A 16,037-nucleotide genomic window follows, 5' to 3' on the forward strand; every position below is an offset into this window, starting at 1 on the left:
TAGGTGTGCCAGCCACCTGGAATGACTCATGTCCTAGCGATGTGGGCACACATGCCAAGAGCAAGCTCTGGCACCCTGCCCATTGGCAGACACAACACAGGCAGAGGGGGATGAGAGATTGGGCTCTTCAGGGGCACTGGGACTAGTCAGTCCATCACGGTGCCTCCTGGCCCGCAGAGCGCCCTCTGGCGCCCACCTCCTGGTCGCGGGGACCCAGGTGTCCCCTTCTCCTCCCCCAGACCTTCCTGGGGAAGCGGGAGAACCAGATGAGGCATTACGCAAGGCCTGCTGTTTACCTCCTGCACGGGGCCTCCTCCCTCCCTATAAATCCTGACGTCGTGGGGAGACGCGCCGAGACCGACCTGGACCAGAGACGCGAGAGGGGCAGACAGGCTGCGCAGAGTGAATGAGGGCGGTGCAGCGGGGGGCGTCGAGTCAGTCCGCACCTCGAGAGGTCCGCCACCTGCGCGCTCGGAGGCGGCCGCGGTGGTCTCGGGAGCGGGTGCATCCAGACGCGGGCTTCCCATGGAGGCTTCCGAGCTGGGGCCGGGGCTGGTGGAGCGTCTGGAGCAGCTGGCGACTTGTCCGCTGTGCGGGGGCCCCTTCGAGGACCCAGTGCTGCTGGCATGTGAGCACAGCTTCTGCCGCGCGTGCTTGGCGCGCTGCTGGGGGGCCCCGGAGGCGCCGGGCCCGGAGGCGACGCCCCCAGCCTGTCCCTGCTGCGGCCGGCCGTGTCCCCGCCGCAGCCTGAGGTCCAACGTGCGCCTGGCGGTGGAGGTGCGCATCAGCCGGGGCCTGCGCGAAAAGCTGGCGGAGCCCGGGGCGCTCTCGGGGAAACGCCGCGGAGGCCGCATCCCGACGATGGGCTGTCTGGACCCGCATGGAGAGGTGAGGGGGCCACATTCGCGGGTCCCGGCCCTCGGAGAGGGAGAGGTTAATGGATTCTCCCGGGAACCAGAAAAGGGTGTTTCGCGCGCCCAAACCCAGATGGAGGGGTAAGAGTCCGCGGAGTGGGTACTTTGTAGGCAGAGGCAGGACTGCTGCTGGCGGCCAGAGAGTTCCACACAGAGTACCGAGCCAACCATAGCTACGCGGTAAGGAGGGAGGGAGGGCTAGGGCGTGCACCTCCGGTGAGAGGTGCGAGGAAGGCAGCAGTTGACAGTTGCAGAAGACCGAGTCTTGTGAAAGGAGCTGGCTGGACAGAAGAGGTTGTAGAGACTGGCCGGGTGGAAGATAGAACGCTGAGGCCTCTGGAGACTTCTGGAACCACTGCAAGGAGAGTAGAAAATGCGGGAGTTTGTTTAAGGGCCTCCTGGGGGCATCCAGGAAGGCGAAGCGGGCGCTGGAGAGGGAGCCCAGAGCGGGAGGGCCGGAGACCTAGGAAAAGGCGAGCAGGGGACCAAGGAAGGTAAAGTTGGGCTGAACAAACTGTGGCTGGAGCCCCGGCTGGGACAGAGCGCGGGAAAAGCTGGAGTGGAGGCGAGGGAAGGAGGGGACTGACAAACGGATGGAGGAAGGAACGGAGAGCGGATCCAGGCACCCCAGTTGCAGGCAATGGTTCCTGGGACTCAGGCCCTATTCGAAACTGTATTATTGTTCTTAGTTCCTCTCAGATCCCCAGGCAGGGGCTGGCGAGATTCAAGAGCGCCTAGGCCTCTGTCTCCACATCGCACGCGGCCTTCCCAGCTCAGCACCCTATCTCCTTGTCCATCAACCATCCTCATTCCCTTGCCCGACCCCTGGACCGTTGGCGACCGACTTCTTTCTCCTCAGCTGCCCAGCTGGTCCTGGGTCTTGCTTCTGCCCTTTGAAGTGAATTGCCTCCCTCTCCTCTCTCCTCCCTCCTCCCCAACACACTGGCCTCTCCAGCTACCCTCACTGGACAGCTGAGAGGAGGGGTTTGGCGTTAGCAGTGTTTGTGGGGAGAGAATCCCGCATCCTCTTCTGGCTTTCGTGGTTCTCTGCGAGATCTGTGGATGTGTAGGCACACATCTGAGTGCAGGGACCTCCCTGGCCAGTGTAGAGACACACAAAACAAAAGCCCAATAAATGCCATTGAACTTTTATGACAAGAGGGGGGAAGCGGCTTTATTGTTAGGCTCTATTATATTAACTCTTAGCTCAAGGGCTCTCTCTCTGTGTGTGTGCGTGTGCGTGTGCGCGTGTGCGTGTGCGCGTTGTGTGATGGTGGGGAGAAGGTGATTAAGATAAAGATGGGCTGCTGGAAGTCACAGAGAATGGGGCTCTAGAGACAGTGGAGAAAGATAAGAAGGCATGGTTGAGGCTGAGGAAGAACCCATAGGGGATGGAGAGGGATGAGGGCAGTGGGGAACTAGGAAAGGGAAGAAGTAGGAAGATGAGGAAAAAGTGATGGAATGAGTAAAAGGGAAGACCATGAGGAGGAGAGAACAGATGAGGAAAATGGAGCAGAAGAGAGAGGCCAGTTCAAGAGATGAGAGGACACTGCTCATCCAGAGCTCACTCAAGGGGAAGGGAAAACTCCCCATAGTAGCATGAATTCAGTATTCACATCTGTCTTTTCTTCTGTTCTCCTCAGGATATAAGGAAGACATGGAGACGGTGAGTTCCACTGTTACTGTTTCTTCCTTCCTACTCCCTGCAGCCACAGCCATCACTTTCCCACTGGGCCCACATATTTATCCCCACTTGCAGGTGGACTTTATGGTGTGTAGCCTCACCTGTTCCTGCAGAGAAACAAGTATGTTAGGAATGGGAGCATCGGAGTCTTCAACATCAGAAGGCTAAAGATTTCCTGACCTTTCCCCTCTATCCAGATTTGATGTCCCAACACGCAAGGCATGTAACTCAGAGGAAGATCTCCCTGAAGACTACCCAGTGGTCAAAAACATGCTTCATAGACTGACAGGTAAGGAGGAAAGAGAGGAGGGCCTGGATGAGAGGTCTGTGCTGTTCATGTTCTCAAGTATGGCCCAGTTCCTTTGACATCTGCATCTGTCCATTAGGACTGCCAGGACAAAATACAAACTAGGTGGCATCTCCAAGACTAGATAGAGGTAGAAATCTGAAGTCCAGGTGTCAGCAATTTGAGTTTCTTCTGAAAGCTGAGGAAGGATCTGTTTCATGCCTCCCTCCTGGCCTCTGGAAGCTTTAGTAATTCCATAATTATAAAATAGCAGTGAATTAGGGTCCACCCTAGTGACCTAATTTGGAATCGATTATCTTTCTTTATAAAGACCCTATCTCCAGTAAGGTTAACCCAGGGATATTGGAGGACTTAAATGTATTTTGTGTAGTGAAGCACTTTTTTTTTTTAGGATCTCTGTATGTAACCCAGGTTGACCTGCATCTTCCACCCAGGATTATAGGTCATAGTGCCACACCTAGCCAGAAGTCAGTTTAACCAGAATAGCGTCTAACTTTAGTTTTTCATAACCCAGTCACTTTCTGTCTTCCTTTTTTGTACACTGAAACATTAGGAGGCTGCCTGCCTCACAGGAATCCCTGTTTCTATCTCGTCATCAGTCTTCAAGACCCCAGGACTTGAGCATTTTCCTGTCCCTTTCTTCCTTGTCCACTCCCAAAGAGGCTCTCCACCCATCCATCTTTAAAATCCCATCTAATTGCTTTTAGTACACCTAGTCCAGAAATCTTTTCTCAAAGCACCTAGTACCAAGGTCAACGGCTCTTTCTGGTTCCATTGACTATCTGGACCCTCTCTTTTCTGGACACACCCTCCTGTGCCTAGCTGGCTAGGTGGAGTGTGGGCCGGTTTTGCTGGATACCTTGGATTCCTCGCTTGGCCCCTCCCTCTGTCACTTGGGGTTCTGCTATCAGTCTTTCTCTTTACGTTCACCTTCCCCATCCTGCTGACCCGGCTCCCACACCCCACCCCAGATGCTGTGGCTTGAAGTATTGGTCCTTATTCTACCCTAGAAGGCCGGGCCTCTCCTCCATCGACACTACATCCTCTCTTCTGATCTCTGTCCTGTGCCCTGTGACAGCATATCCTGCCCAAGTTCAGGTCCACAAAAGTTGTGCTTAAGTGCTTAGGCCTGGGCCTGCCTTAGTCCCCTTCCCACCCCACCCCGGCCCCCATCATCATCTTTTGAGCTAAGGGTCTCCCACGAGCCCTCGGCGCTGCTTCTCCACCCTTCCCGCTCGGGGCTCAGAAACCTCTCACGCTGTGCTCCTCCTCGCCAGCTGACTTGACCCTGGACCCCCGCACCGCACACCGGCGCCTGCTTGTCTCCACCGACCGCCGAGGCGTGAGCCTGGCCCCACCGGGCGTGCCCGCGCCCCTGGACGGCCCGGCGCGCTTCGACCATCTCCCGGCCGTGCTGGGCGCTCAGGGCTTCGCGGCCGGCCGCCACTGCTGGGAGGTGGAAACCGCCGAGGCTGCCTCGGGTGGGGACTCCGCGGGCGAGGACGAGGACGCCGGGGAGAGCCGCTACGCCGTGGGCGCGGCCGGGGAGTCCGTGCCGCGCAAGGGTCTCGTCCGGCTGTGCCCCGCCGAGGCCGTGTGGGCGGTGGAGGGCCGCGGCGGGCGCCTGTGGGCGCTCACAGCCCCCGAGCCCACCTTGCTGAGCGGCGCCGGGCCCCCGCCGCGGCGCATCCGCGTGGACTTGGACTGGGAGCGGGGCCGCGTGGCCTTCTACGACGGACGCTCGCTGGACCTGCTCTTCGCCTTCCAGGCGCCCGGCCCGCTGGGGGAGCGCGTCTTCCCGCTGCTCTGCACATCGGACCCACGCGCCCCGCTGCGCTTCGTGCCTGGGGAAGGCTGAGGGTCTTACCGCCAGCACCTATCCCAGCTTCACCGGGCCACCTCGGGGCTGCTTATCTGGGGTGCGGAAGTTCCCACCCTTCCAGCGACCATGTTCATACACCTATTACAGGAGTGGTACTAAGCACTTCTCACTGAAAACAAGAACTCAGATGGCTTGTAGGCCTCCACATCCAAGTCCAAAGTCCAGTCCATTTTGGTTTCACCCTCCCTCCACCCCAGCCTTCCCAGTACTCCCTTTTCTAGACCTCTCCTGTCCTAGATTGGGACGAGGTCTCTGTGCCATCCATCCAGGCACACAGTATGTGTTCGCTGCAGGGCCCAGGCTTGCTGCTTCTGTTCACTCTCAGGACTCCTCTCAAGAGAAACGAGCATGTTTCAAGAGGTGGAACTTGTGACCTAAGCCCCAGGAATATCTAGAAAACCTAACAAATATCCCTTTGGGTTTATGTGCAAGCCGCTCCTCACCTTATGATCACAGCCTTTCTTCTAACTTTAAAACTTCCCCTTGTGAGCCAGGTGTGGTGGCTCACACCTTTCATCCCAGCACTAGGGAGGTAGAGGCAGGAGGACCACTGAGAGTTCAAGGCCAGCCTGGGACTGCAGAATGAGTTCCAGGTCAGCTTGGGTAAGAGTGAGACCCTACCTTGAAAAAACAAAAAATAATTTCCTCTTGCACATAAATCAATCAATTGGTGCTACCCCCCTTCTCAACCTGGGAGCCACCCAGACATCCTTGTACATAATCTCACATTGTCCCCATGTGTATAAATAGACCCATATTTAATAATTTGTGATGTTGGGTTATTTATTTTGTGCATTTGTGGCAATAAATGAGATCTCCATGGTGGTTATGGACTTGACTGACCTCGGCACTGTGCACATCAAGAGGCCTGGAGAGTGATACCCAGATCCTGTTAAGGGGTAGGGGAAGGCAAAGGCCAAGAGAAGATACCTGGGACAGTAGCTATACCAAACCCTAGAAAGGAAGGGGTAGGAGTGTACTGCAGGACATACCCCTATATTTTTGATATCTTCCTCTCTTAGGGACCCAGGCTCCTCAGACAATGCTCAATGTCATTTAAGCCAAAAGACTAAAGGCTGAAAAGATACTTGGCTCTAAGTGAGTCTCAAGCCATCTTTGTCAGAAAATCTAGATCTCATGAAGAGTGGGGATTGAAGACATGCCTATTATTTTGTTTCATTTTTCACTAGAGGTGTGAATGACAAAGACCTCTCCTAACACATATTGAAGGCAGGTAGGGGTAAGTAAGAGGGAAAGACCTCATGTCTCACAGGCAAGCACTAGACTGAGAGCTATATAGCTTCATATGTGGAAGAACTGTAAGCCAGGATTAACACATATAGCTGGGGTGCAAGGTAGACTGGAATCTTACTGGGACCCTGGCAGTGAAAGCTGGGACTGTTAAAACCCCAATTTAAATGTCTAGGATTCAAGTTGAGGGTGCAGGAGACCAAGATAACTGGATCCCAGGACAGGCAGTTTGGCAGTGAGAAGGAAGAGACTGGGACCAAAATGCCTGGATCCCTGGCAAGGGGAAAACTGGGGAGAATTGAAGGCTGGGGTAACCCCAAGCTTGGGTTCTGGAACAGCAGCAAGTCAGAATTCCAGGGTCTTTGTTCTCTCCTCTTTCTCTTCTATATCAGGCAGAAGACAGAGTTGGTGAATACTTGAGAAGGGATTAGACCATGAACTGAGTCCCCATATAGCCAGATGGATACATTTAGGGCCAGGCAGACATGGATGGTGGGGGAGATTTAGTGCTGCATTGGTCCTGGAGGGGGCTGGGAGGGGTCAGGAGGCTGGGGAGGGGTGGTTGGGGTTGGTCCTGGGGTTGTTTGACTCCGTCCTTTGCGGTGGCCCCGTACACAATGTGTATGACCACAGCCTTCCTCTTCTTCCTCATCACTCTCAGTAGAGCTTTCACCAAAGGCCCGAGGTTTCTCATAAATACAGCAGCCTGGGAATGAAGGAAAGAGCCCAGTTAAAAAGAGTAAGATAAACTGGGTGTGGTGGTACATGTGTTTAATCTCCGCACTTCGGAGACAGAGGTAGGAGGATCACCGTGAGTTTGAGGCCACCCTGAGACTACATAGTGAATTCTAGGTCAGCCTGGCTAGAGTGAAAACCTACCTCAAAAAAATGGGGGGACTGGGAAAATGGCTTAGCGGTTAAGGCATTTGCCTGAGAAGCCTAAGGACCCCGATTTGGTTCCCTAGGAGCCATGTAAGCCAGATGCACAAGGGGGCACATGCTTCTGGAGTTAGTTTGAAGTGGCTGAAGACCCTGGTGTGTCCATTCTTTCTTTCTCTCCCCCCTGTCCCTCCCTCCCTCCCCCTCCCTCCTCTCTCTCGGCTTCTCCTCTCCCTCCAATAAATAAACAAATACATATTTTTATTTATTTATCAGAGAGAGAGAGAGAGAGAGAGAGAGAAAGAGAGGGAGAGGGAGAGAGGCAGAGAGAGGGAGGAAGGGAGGGAGGAAGGGAGGAAGGGAGGAAGGGAGGGAGAAAGAATGAATGGGCATGCCAGGGCATCTATCCACTGCAAACAAATTCCAGATGCAGGTGCCACTCTATGCACTAGCTTTATGTGGGTACGGGGAAATCAAACCTGGGTCTGTAGGCTTTGCAGGCAAGCACCTTAATTGCTGAGCCATCTCTTCAGTCCCCCTTTGTCTCTCTAGAGAGTCCGAAGCCTACTTCTTTCACCTCTGCTACTGCTTGCCATCAGACTCTGTTACTACACAGTTCTCACTCCACCCCACCTCTTGTGAACATCTAGGAACTTCTGGAAGGTCAATGGACATGATAAAATAGAGGATATGCAGAAGGGAGTCAGCACTCCAGGACTGCTGGGCCACAATCACTCACATTTGGACGAGCGCCTCCCCATATGTTCATTGTCCACAGTGTCACTTGTCCATTCCACCTTTTTCTCTGGCTTACGCTTCCGAAGTTTAATGGTTAGGCTCCGGTTCTCCTGCAAAGTTAAGAAGTATGGGCACACCTACCTAGTCTCATCTTTCCCATTTCCTCCCAGGGAACCCTAGCTCAACAAGTACCCCAGATAGCACCTGAGAAACTGGGAGAAGACAAACTATAACGGGTCTTTAACCTTCGAAAGTCCTTGAGGAGTATGACTTCCCATTCTTATTAACCACTAGGATGGAGAAAAGACACAATTCCTAACCTAGGAAAGGAGCCAGCAAATCTTTAAAGGAAAATACATCCTCCCTGTTCTCCACCTTCTCCCTCCCACATCATCCTTGATGGTAGCAATGTATGAAAATTATCTTCTCAGTCCCTAGTGACTAGTCTTTCATCTCCCTTTCTTTTTCCTAGACCTCATTCATTTCCCTATTAACCAAAGGCCTTGGCAGGGTGTGCAGTGCATGCCTGTTACCCAGCACCTGGGGAGACCGAGGCAGAAAGAGTGGAGGCATAGGCAACCTAGTGAGACTGTCAACAAAACAAAACAAAACACCAAAGAAAACAAGAAACCAACCCCCCCCCCAAAAAAGGCCTTTCTTCTTTCTTCTTTCATCTTCAAGATCGGTACTCCCTACTTCGTATCCACTTATTCCCTAACTCACTGCATCTCTGGCAATGATTACTAAGGAACTAACCTCCTTCAATCCAAAAATTGTGAAGATCAATGCACCCTTTCCTTTTGAAAGCAGTTTAACCTGCTTTTTTTAAAAGTGCCATTTATTTCCTCATTTGCATCTTTCCTCTGTGGTTTCTCAAAATACAACCTTCATCCTATTTTCTATTTTCCTCATCCCCTCTACCCTTCTAAACTCATCCATTTCGTAACTATTAAGTATGCTCAAATTTCCCTGTAGCTGGCTTCTAACATGGCCTTTCATTTTCTTCCAGCACCTTCCTTACTCCTTAATGCCCGTTTCTGTAACAGTTCCACCACTCCTCATTACAAGCTACTTGACCAACCTCTCGCACCACCTCTGCTACTCCAAATATCCTCAGTCCCTTGAGATTCTCCCAACCCAACTCAACTCCACACCTTCCACATCCGCAGGCCCAGATTCACCAACAACTTTCCAAAGTCCTGCCCCCTCCCTTCCAGTACTACCCAGACCCTTTAAAAAAAAAAAAAAAAAAAAGCACCACCCCCCTCCTTTCTCACGGGCTCGGTTGTCACGGTAACCGTTGTCTCAGTGACGGTCTCACTCAACCCAGCCCCTGCCTCGGCCATCTCTAAGGCTGAGAACAGGAAGGAAGCGGGATGAGACACCCTTTCCTTTTGCTGCGTCTTTGAGTTCTAAAACAACTGGTATCCGACTCAGAGTAGTAGCTAGAATCTTCTGCCTTCTTTTTCACCCCCTCCTCCAGGACCTCCGCTTCCCCACCCGTGGGGATAACCTGTCTAACTTCACTTCCGGCCCTCTACTTCCGGGTGTGACATATTTTGCCGTCCCCCGTTTCCCTTCCCCAGCACAAAAAGCGTCAGAAAGCAGCAGATTAGTTCCGCCGTAATGTAATAGTGCGCAGGCGCCGAAAGAAGACTTCGCAGAAGTGCTGTCAACGCAGGGCGGGGCGGGGTTCGCGCAGCTCAGTAGTGGCCCTCCGCGGACCTCTCGGATGGCCTGGAGGATGGCATACTCATTTGAGATGCCGGTACCTGAACTTCTCTCCGCTCCATCCTTAACCCTGGACGGGTGGGGAGGCTGATAAATAGGTGCAACAGTGACCCTGTCTTGACTAATTCACATTTCCTCATTGTTTCATCTGATTTTTGTTGTTGTTAACAGCGTTCTCCAGCTGTTCACCTTTTTATTTATTTGACATAAAGTGGCAGAGATGCATGCACCATCTTGTACAGCCGGCTTGAAGAGGTCCTAGGGAATCGAACCTGGATCCTTTGGCTTTACAAGCAACCACCTTAACCATTAAGCCATCTCTCCAACCTTCCCCCCCCCCCCCGTGTGGGTTTCTTAATGAGAAAGAGGAAGCAGTTGGAAACTCACTAGATTACTAGGTCTTGAAGATAAAGACGCAGACATTGAGATCCTGCCTTTTACATCCCAGTCTGTGATAGAGAGGCATGCTCAGAACTAAGATATAAGATGCTGAAAAGTGAAACAGAAATAAACCTTACCTGTGAAATGGAATATAGTTACATTATGCCAACATACTTGGGGTGTAAAGACAGCCAGAAATTACAATGCAGCCCATTTTGCTAAAATGTGCTAGTGGATCATGGTGGCACACACCTGTAATCATAGTGCCAGGTAGGCTAAGGCAGGAGGATGAGAAGAATCACGAGTTAAAGCAGGTGTACTACATGTTGAATTCCAAGGCAGTCTGGGGTCCATGAGAGATCCTTTCTCAAAAAACCACATGCCTTTAATCCCAGCACTGGAAAGGCAGAGGTAGGAAGATCACCATGAGTTCCAGGCCACCCTGAGACTACATAGTGAATTCCAAGTCAGCCTGGGCTACAGCAAGACCCTAACTCAAAAAAAAAAAAAAAAAAAAAAACAAGAATTGAGAATATGCCAGAGGGACAGAGTGCTTGCAGCACAAACTTGAGAAGCCTGATGGCATTCCTATCCCTAGAGTCCACGTAAAAGCTGAAAGCCATGGCAGATTTTTGTAGTCTGAAATCTCACCTGTTTGTCTTCTGACTTCCATGCCCTTGCATTCATACACACGACCATGCACTCACCAAAAAAAAAGAAAAGAAAAAAAAAGAAAAAGAAAAAAGGACTGGAGAGATGGTTTAGTGATTAAGGCACTTACCTGCAAAGCCTAAGGACCCAGGTTCGATTCCCCAGTACCCACATAAGCCAGATGCACATGCATCTGGAGTATTTTTGCAGTGGCTAGAGGTCCTGGAATGCCTAACTTCTCTCTCAAATAAATAAAAAATTAAAAAATAGTTAAAAAACAAACAGGTGTGTGTGAGGGGTTGCTCAGTGGTAGAAGGCTTGACTAGTATGTTCAAGTTATGAACATACTTCTGTTATGAAACCAGACAGATTAAAAAAAATCCATTAAAAAGCCAGGCATGGTGGTGTACACCTTTAATTCCAGCACTGGGAGGCAGAGGTAGGAGGATCGCCTTGCGTTAGAGGCCACCCTGAGACTACATAGTGAATTCCAGGTCAGTCTGGGCCAGAGTGAGACTCTATTTCGAAAAACCGGAAAAAAAAAAAAGAAAGAAAGAAAGAAAAAAAAGTATGTTGAATCTCTATCTCCAATCTCAATTTTTAAACCAGGGGTTGTGGCATATGCCCTTAATCCCAGCCCTTGGCAGGCTGAGTTAGGAGGACTGAAGTGAGTTAGAGGCCAGCTTGAGTTACAGAGTGAGCTCCAATTCAGTTTAGGCTATGGCAAGAACCTGCCTTGAAAAACAAAACAAAAATAAAAAAAAAAAAACACCTAATTTTTGTTTCCCTACACTGAGGAGCTAGGTTTAGATAGGGAATACATATAATTTTTAAAATATTTGCCTCATTCTTGATTCCATTATGTTTCCCTAGTGTTTTTTAAATTTGTGCTTTATCAATTATTTGGTTTGTTGTTGTTTTTTTTTTCTGGTTTTTCAAGGTAGGGTCTCACTGTAGCCCAGGCTGACCTGGAAGTTACTATGTAGTCTCAGGACAGCCTTGAACTCACGGCAATCCTCCTATCTCTGTCTCCTGAGTGCTGGAATTAAAGGTGTGCACCGTCAACTTTATTTGGTATGCTTTAAATTTTTTTTTTTAATTTATTTGAGAGAAAGAGGCAACTAGAGAGAATGAGTGTACAAGGGCCTCAAGCCACTACAAAGGAACTCCAGGTTCATTTGCATGTGCCACCTGGTATATCTGGTTTATATCGGTACTGGGGAATTGAATCTGGGTCCTTAGGCTTCACAGGCAAGCACCTTAATTGCTAAACCATCTCTCCAGCCCAAATTATTTGGTATATTGAGACAAGGTCTCATGCAGCCCTGGCCTCAAACTCACTGGGTAGCTAAGGCTGGCCTTGAACTGCGGCCTGCTGGGATTTCAGCACCATCATGCCTGGCCTTCTCCCCACCTCCCTCCCTTAACAGATATATCTCAAGTTAATTTTCTTTGGAATAAGACAGAATATTATTATTTTTGGTTTTTCAGATGTGGTCTCATGTAACTGAAGCTAGCCTTGAACTTGATAAACAGCTCAGGCTGGTCTCAAGCTGGAGAGAACTTCTTGTGTCCACAGGACATGTACCCTGACAACAGGGCAGAATAAGGCAGATTATAAATAACAAGCCAGGTGCACACCTTTAATCCCAGCTCTTGGGAGGCAGAGGTAGGAGGATTGCTGTGATTTTGAGGCCATCTTGAGAATACATAGTGAATTCCAGGTCAGCCTGAGCTAGAGTGAGACCCAGCCTTGGAAAACCAAAAATAAAAATAATAAATAAATAAATAAGTAAATAACATGCCAATGTTTTATAGAAAAATATAACTTTAATAAACTCAATTAGGAGATACAGTAGTCTGGGGACAACAACAGTATCCACATGATTCTATTCTCCGAGAGCAAAACAATGCTAACCAAAGGGGATGGCAAAGGGATCTAAGAACCAGTATCTTCACCTTCCAAGAGGAGGAAGATATTGTTGAGTTGCCCAGTAAAGATCAAGAGTCTTCCTTTTCCTGGAACCTATGGAGCAAGAAGACTTGTTATATTCAACCAAAGGGAGAGCGTGTTTTGCTGTGTGAGATGATATACTCAAGTATGTGACCAAGGAAGGTGTCCTTATGACACTATGGAGGGTCAGCCTCCCCAAACAGTCTTCCAATTCCATTCCGAAAATATCTAAAAATCTGGCATTAGTAATATATCTAATTAGCATCTTGAAGCATGCAAAGATTTCTTAGGACACAAAAGAAACATTAACCAAGAAATTTTTAGAAAGAAAAATCTGATCCTCATAAAAATCAAAAACTTTTCAGGGCTGGGAAGATACCCACTTGCAGTTGATACAAGTATAGAAGACAGTCTGCCCTTCATCAGCTGAGCGCATCTGTCTGGTGTGGTATGCCATCCCCTCATGTCCACATCGAGAGCAGCGCCTGTCAACCTTGGAAGAAACTGGTGAGTTAGGAAGGTCTAGTCTTATTTCCCTGCTTGCCACAAGAATTAGGCTGTCACACCCATCAGACACTCTCAATCATAAATAAGGCTCCTTCTCTCTCGGAACTGAATACAAAACTCCCCCCCCCCGCCCCCCGTTTCTTTTCCACCCTCCTAATGGAGCCAGTTTTAACTTACCACTGGCCCCTGTGACTCTGGTCCTTCCTCCACACACTTAGGCACAGCTGTATCAAGTTTGTGGAACACAACTGAGGTCTTCACAACCTTCCCTTCGAAATCTGCACAGGCAGTAAAATCGGCAGTGGAGACAACTCCAGCAATCGGCTTTCGGGTAGGCTAGGGCACGACCTGGGCCAAGATACCACATCTGGATTCCTCCTGCACTAGCTAGGACGCGTCTAGGGATCCCCACGCTCCCACCTTTCGCTCACCCCTCACACTGATGGAGAAGCCACAGCGAGGGCAGGCGACCTGATCCTGAGCCCCGGGCAGAGGCAGGACGGAGCCGCAATCCGGACAGAAATCCAAGTCCGACCGAAAGCTGGAACTCGGGCTGACCAGCTCCATGGCGAACAGGCGCTGACAGCTGGGAAGACACTTTTGTCAGTCCGTTCCGGGGCACTTCCCACACGCCGGCCTCCCCGCGCGGAACCGCAGGCTGCGAGGGAGCGAACGTGCGGCGAGGAGGCGGCCAACGAGCTGCGAGGCGGGCTAGAGCGCCGCGAGCGCCGGCGGCCGCAGAGGCCACGCCCAGGAGCTGGTGGCGCCGTGACGCAGTGACGTCGTGCCGTCATTGTGACGTCACAATCAGTGGCCCGCCTCCCTCGGGAATCGGGGGCTGAGCGGGTCCCGGGGAAAGGCTGGGGCCGCGCCTCTAAGCTGGTGCTGCGACGAGTAGGGGAAGAAGCTAGTGCTGGGCTCCGGCTGCTCTTCCCGTTAGGACCCAAAGTTCTTACTACTTTTGTCCCGCAGGCCACAGAAACCTCGCCCTGCGGGCGGCACCCTGAGAGCGTTATTTTCACCCCATACTTGTGATTTCTTCGGGTTAGAAAACCTCAAGGCTGGTGCTCTCCTGATGGGGTCTGGCTGGGGTCGTCCTGCAGGGACAGGCCGCGTCGGGTCCTGTGAGGGCAGTTCTGGGCATTTGGAATCAGCTTCACGAGCAGGGCGGGTGTTGAGAGCGAAGGCGGAAGACGAGCGAGGCACTGGGGAGTTGCGGACAGTGGAACCGAGCAGGCGAGGGCTCCTCTCCCTAGGCCAGATGAAGGAGACAAACAGTCCATTGTCCCATAAATAGGATTTCATAACTGTTAGATCTGGCTTTCAATTGCAGACTATCTTCCAGCTTCTCTAAGTGGTATCATCCACCAGGTGTGCAGTTGACATTCCGCGAAGCTTTTATAAACATGGGGATGTGACTTTAATCTTGCGCTTTCTTTCATTTGTAACCTACGGTGTTAAGTAGAAACTTGTGAAGGACGAGTTCCTTTTTAGCCCTCCCACAAACAACCTGATTTGCTCTTCCTTGGGAAAGACTCCCATCTGCGTTTCTCTGAAATAAATGCGAGACAAAACCATGATGAAGGGGCTAAAACCTACACAGCAAGATACTGGAGCTCCGTAATTTATTAAGGATAAAATTGGGTGTCGTTTTATCCAACAAAGATCTGTTGCTGAGTCCATGATGGTAGGAAATTTTTGCTTCACTACTGTGTGTATTCTTTTAAAGTACAAATTGAAATTTAGCCCCTCCTCCATTTTCCCCTTATAGTTTGACAGGTATTCAGCATGTACACTGCAAATTGAATACTATATGAGGTAAAGCAACACAAACATTTTAACGCATGGCACTTTCTCAACAAAAGCTCACAACCTGTCCAATAAATATGTTCTGGCGGGTTTTCAGCTGAGTCTGGGATTGCACAGTTGGAATCTGTGTTCTCTGAATGCAAACAAGAATTGCAGTGAAAGCACTAGATATGAGAGCCTGAACCAGGCATATAAAGCATGGATACCTGTAGACTTCAAGGAAGACAGGCACACATTTTTAAAATAAAAAGATATATATCCTCAGCATGGTGTCCCACACCTCTATGGAGGGCTGTGGCAGGAGGATTGTGAGTTTGAGACCAGCTTGGGCTGCACAGAATGTTCCAGGCCTGCCTGGACAACATAGCAAAACCTTTATTTCTTCAAAAAAAAAAAAAAAAAGTTGGCCAGGTGTGGTGCCACATGACTTTAATCCCAGCACTTGGGAGGCAGAAGTAGGATTGCTGTGGATTCAAGGCCAGTCTGCAACTGTATAGTGAATTTGAGGTCAGACGGGGATAGAGTGAGACCCTACTTCAAAAACAAAACAAACAAAAATGGCACAAAAGATGCTTAGAAACCAGGTGTGGTGGTGAACATCTTTAATCCCAGCACTTGGGAGGAAGAGGTAAGAGGACTGCCATGAGTTTGAGGCCACCCTGAGACTACAGAGTGAATTTCAGGTCCGCCTGGGGCTAGAGTGAGATCCTACCTAAAAAAAAAAAAAAACAAAAAAAAAAAACTTAGATATGTGACAAGCATAATCAACAGCCATAATTTTGAAAACTTGGGATCATAGGCCATAAGGTTAAGTATTGTAATAATGCCTTGTGCAAGAAATGAGAAAGAAACTGGGCATGGTAGTACCTTTAATTTCAGCACTCAGGAAGCAGAAGTAGGAGAATTGCCATGAGTTCAAGGCCAGCCTAAGGCTACAGAGTGAGTTCCAGATCAATCTGGGCTAGAGTGAGACCTTGACTTGAAAAGAAAAAAATAAGACAAAGATGGTCTCTCTTTTTTTTTTTTCTTTTTGAAACAGGGTCTTGCTTTATCGTCCAGGCTGGCTTTAAGCACATGGCATTTCTGCCTGAGCCTCCCAAATGCGGAGATTACATGTATGAGTCATCATTCCCTGTTCTAACTATATATAGGCAAGTGAGAAAGTACCTAAGAAGTCAGTGACACCAAATATTTGATATCAGATCCACCTCAATAATATTAAAAAAACTACACTTTAGACATACATTATCATTAATACTTTTATAAGCCTACATTTCAACATCCTAAGTGTTAAAATTATATATGAGCCGGGCATGGTGGTGCACGCCTTAAATCCCAGCACTGGGGAG

General features: G+C 49.9%; 3 protein-coding genes across 4 annotated transcripts; 1 reads left to right on the forward strand and 2 right to left on the reverse strand.

Moving 5' to 3' along the window:
• The first annotated feature begins 250 nt into the window (after window positions 1-250).
• Rnf39 (ring finger protein 39) lies at window positions 251-5,612 on the forward strand. 2 transcript variants are annotated; one of them, XM_045157751.1, is made up of 5 exons: window positions 251-888; window positions 2,558-2,580; window positions 2,796-2,887; window positions 4,183-4,475; window positions 4,674-5,612. In XM_045157751.1, exons 1-5 carry the CDS (start codon window positions 526-528, stop codon window positions 4,761-4,763), a joined length of 861 nt encoding a protein of 286 aa, XP_045013686.1. In that variant the 5' UTR covers window positions 251-525; the 3' UTR covers window positions 4,764-5,612. The 2 variants fall into 2 exon arrangements, with proteins under 2 accessions (XP_045013686.1, XP_004671976.1); XM_004671919.2 differs by having other exon boundaries at window positions 4,183-5,612.
• Window positions 5,545-9,183, reverse strand: Ppp1r11 (protein phosphatase 1 regulatory inhibitor subunit 11). The gene is made up of 3 exons (XM_045157752.1): window positions 8,933-9,183; window positions 7,657-7,765; window positions 5,545-6,744 (listed from the first exon to the last, which is right to left on the reverse strand). Exons 1-3 carry the CDS (start codon window positions 8,999-9,001, stop codon window positions 6,542-6,544), a joined length of 381 nt encoding a protein of 126 aa, XP_045013687.1. The 5' UTR covers window positions 9,002-9,183; the 3' UTR covers window positions 5,545-6,541.
• A 3,045-nt stretch (window positions 9,184-12,228) lies between these two features.
• On the reverse strand, window positions 12,229-13,566 carry Polr1h (RNA polymerase I subunit H). The gene is made up of 4 exons (XM_004671920.2): window positions 13,311-13,566; window positions 13,057-13,157; window positions 12,756-12,865; window positions 12,229-12,444 (listed from the first exon to the last, which is right to left on the reverse strand). The coding sequence occupies exons 1-4, from the start codon at window positions 13,444-13,446 to the stop codon at window positions 12,420-12,422; spliced, it is 372 nt and encodes a 123-aa protein (XP_004671977.2). The 5' UTR covers window positions 13,447-13,566; the 3' UTR covers window positions 12,229-12,419.
• Between the last annotated feature and the right edge of the window lie 2,471 nt (window positions 13,567-16,037).

Source organism: Jaculus jaculus, chromosome 8, assembly GCF_020740685.1.
Source record: "Jaculus jaculus isolate mJacJac1 chromosome 8, mJacJac1.mat.Y.cur, whole genome shotgun sequence".
NCBI lineage: Eukaryota > Metazoa > Chordata > Mammalia > Rodentia > Dipodidae > Jaculus > Jaculus jaculus.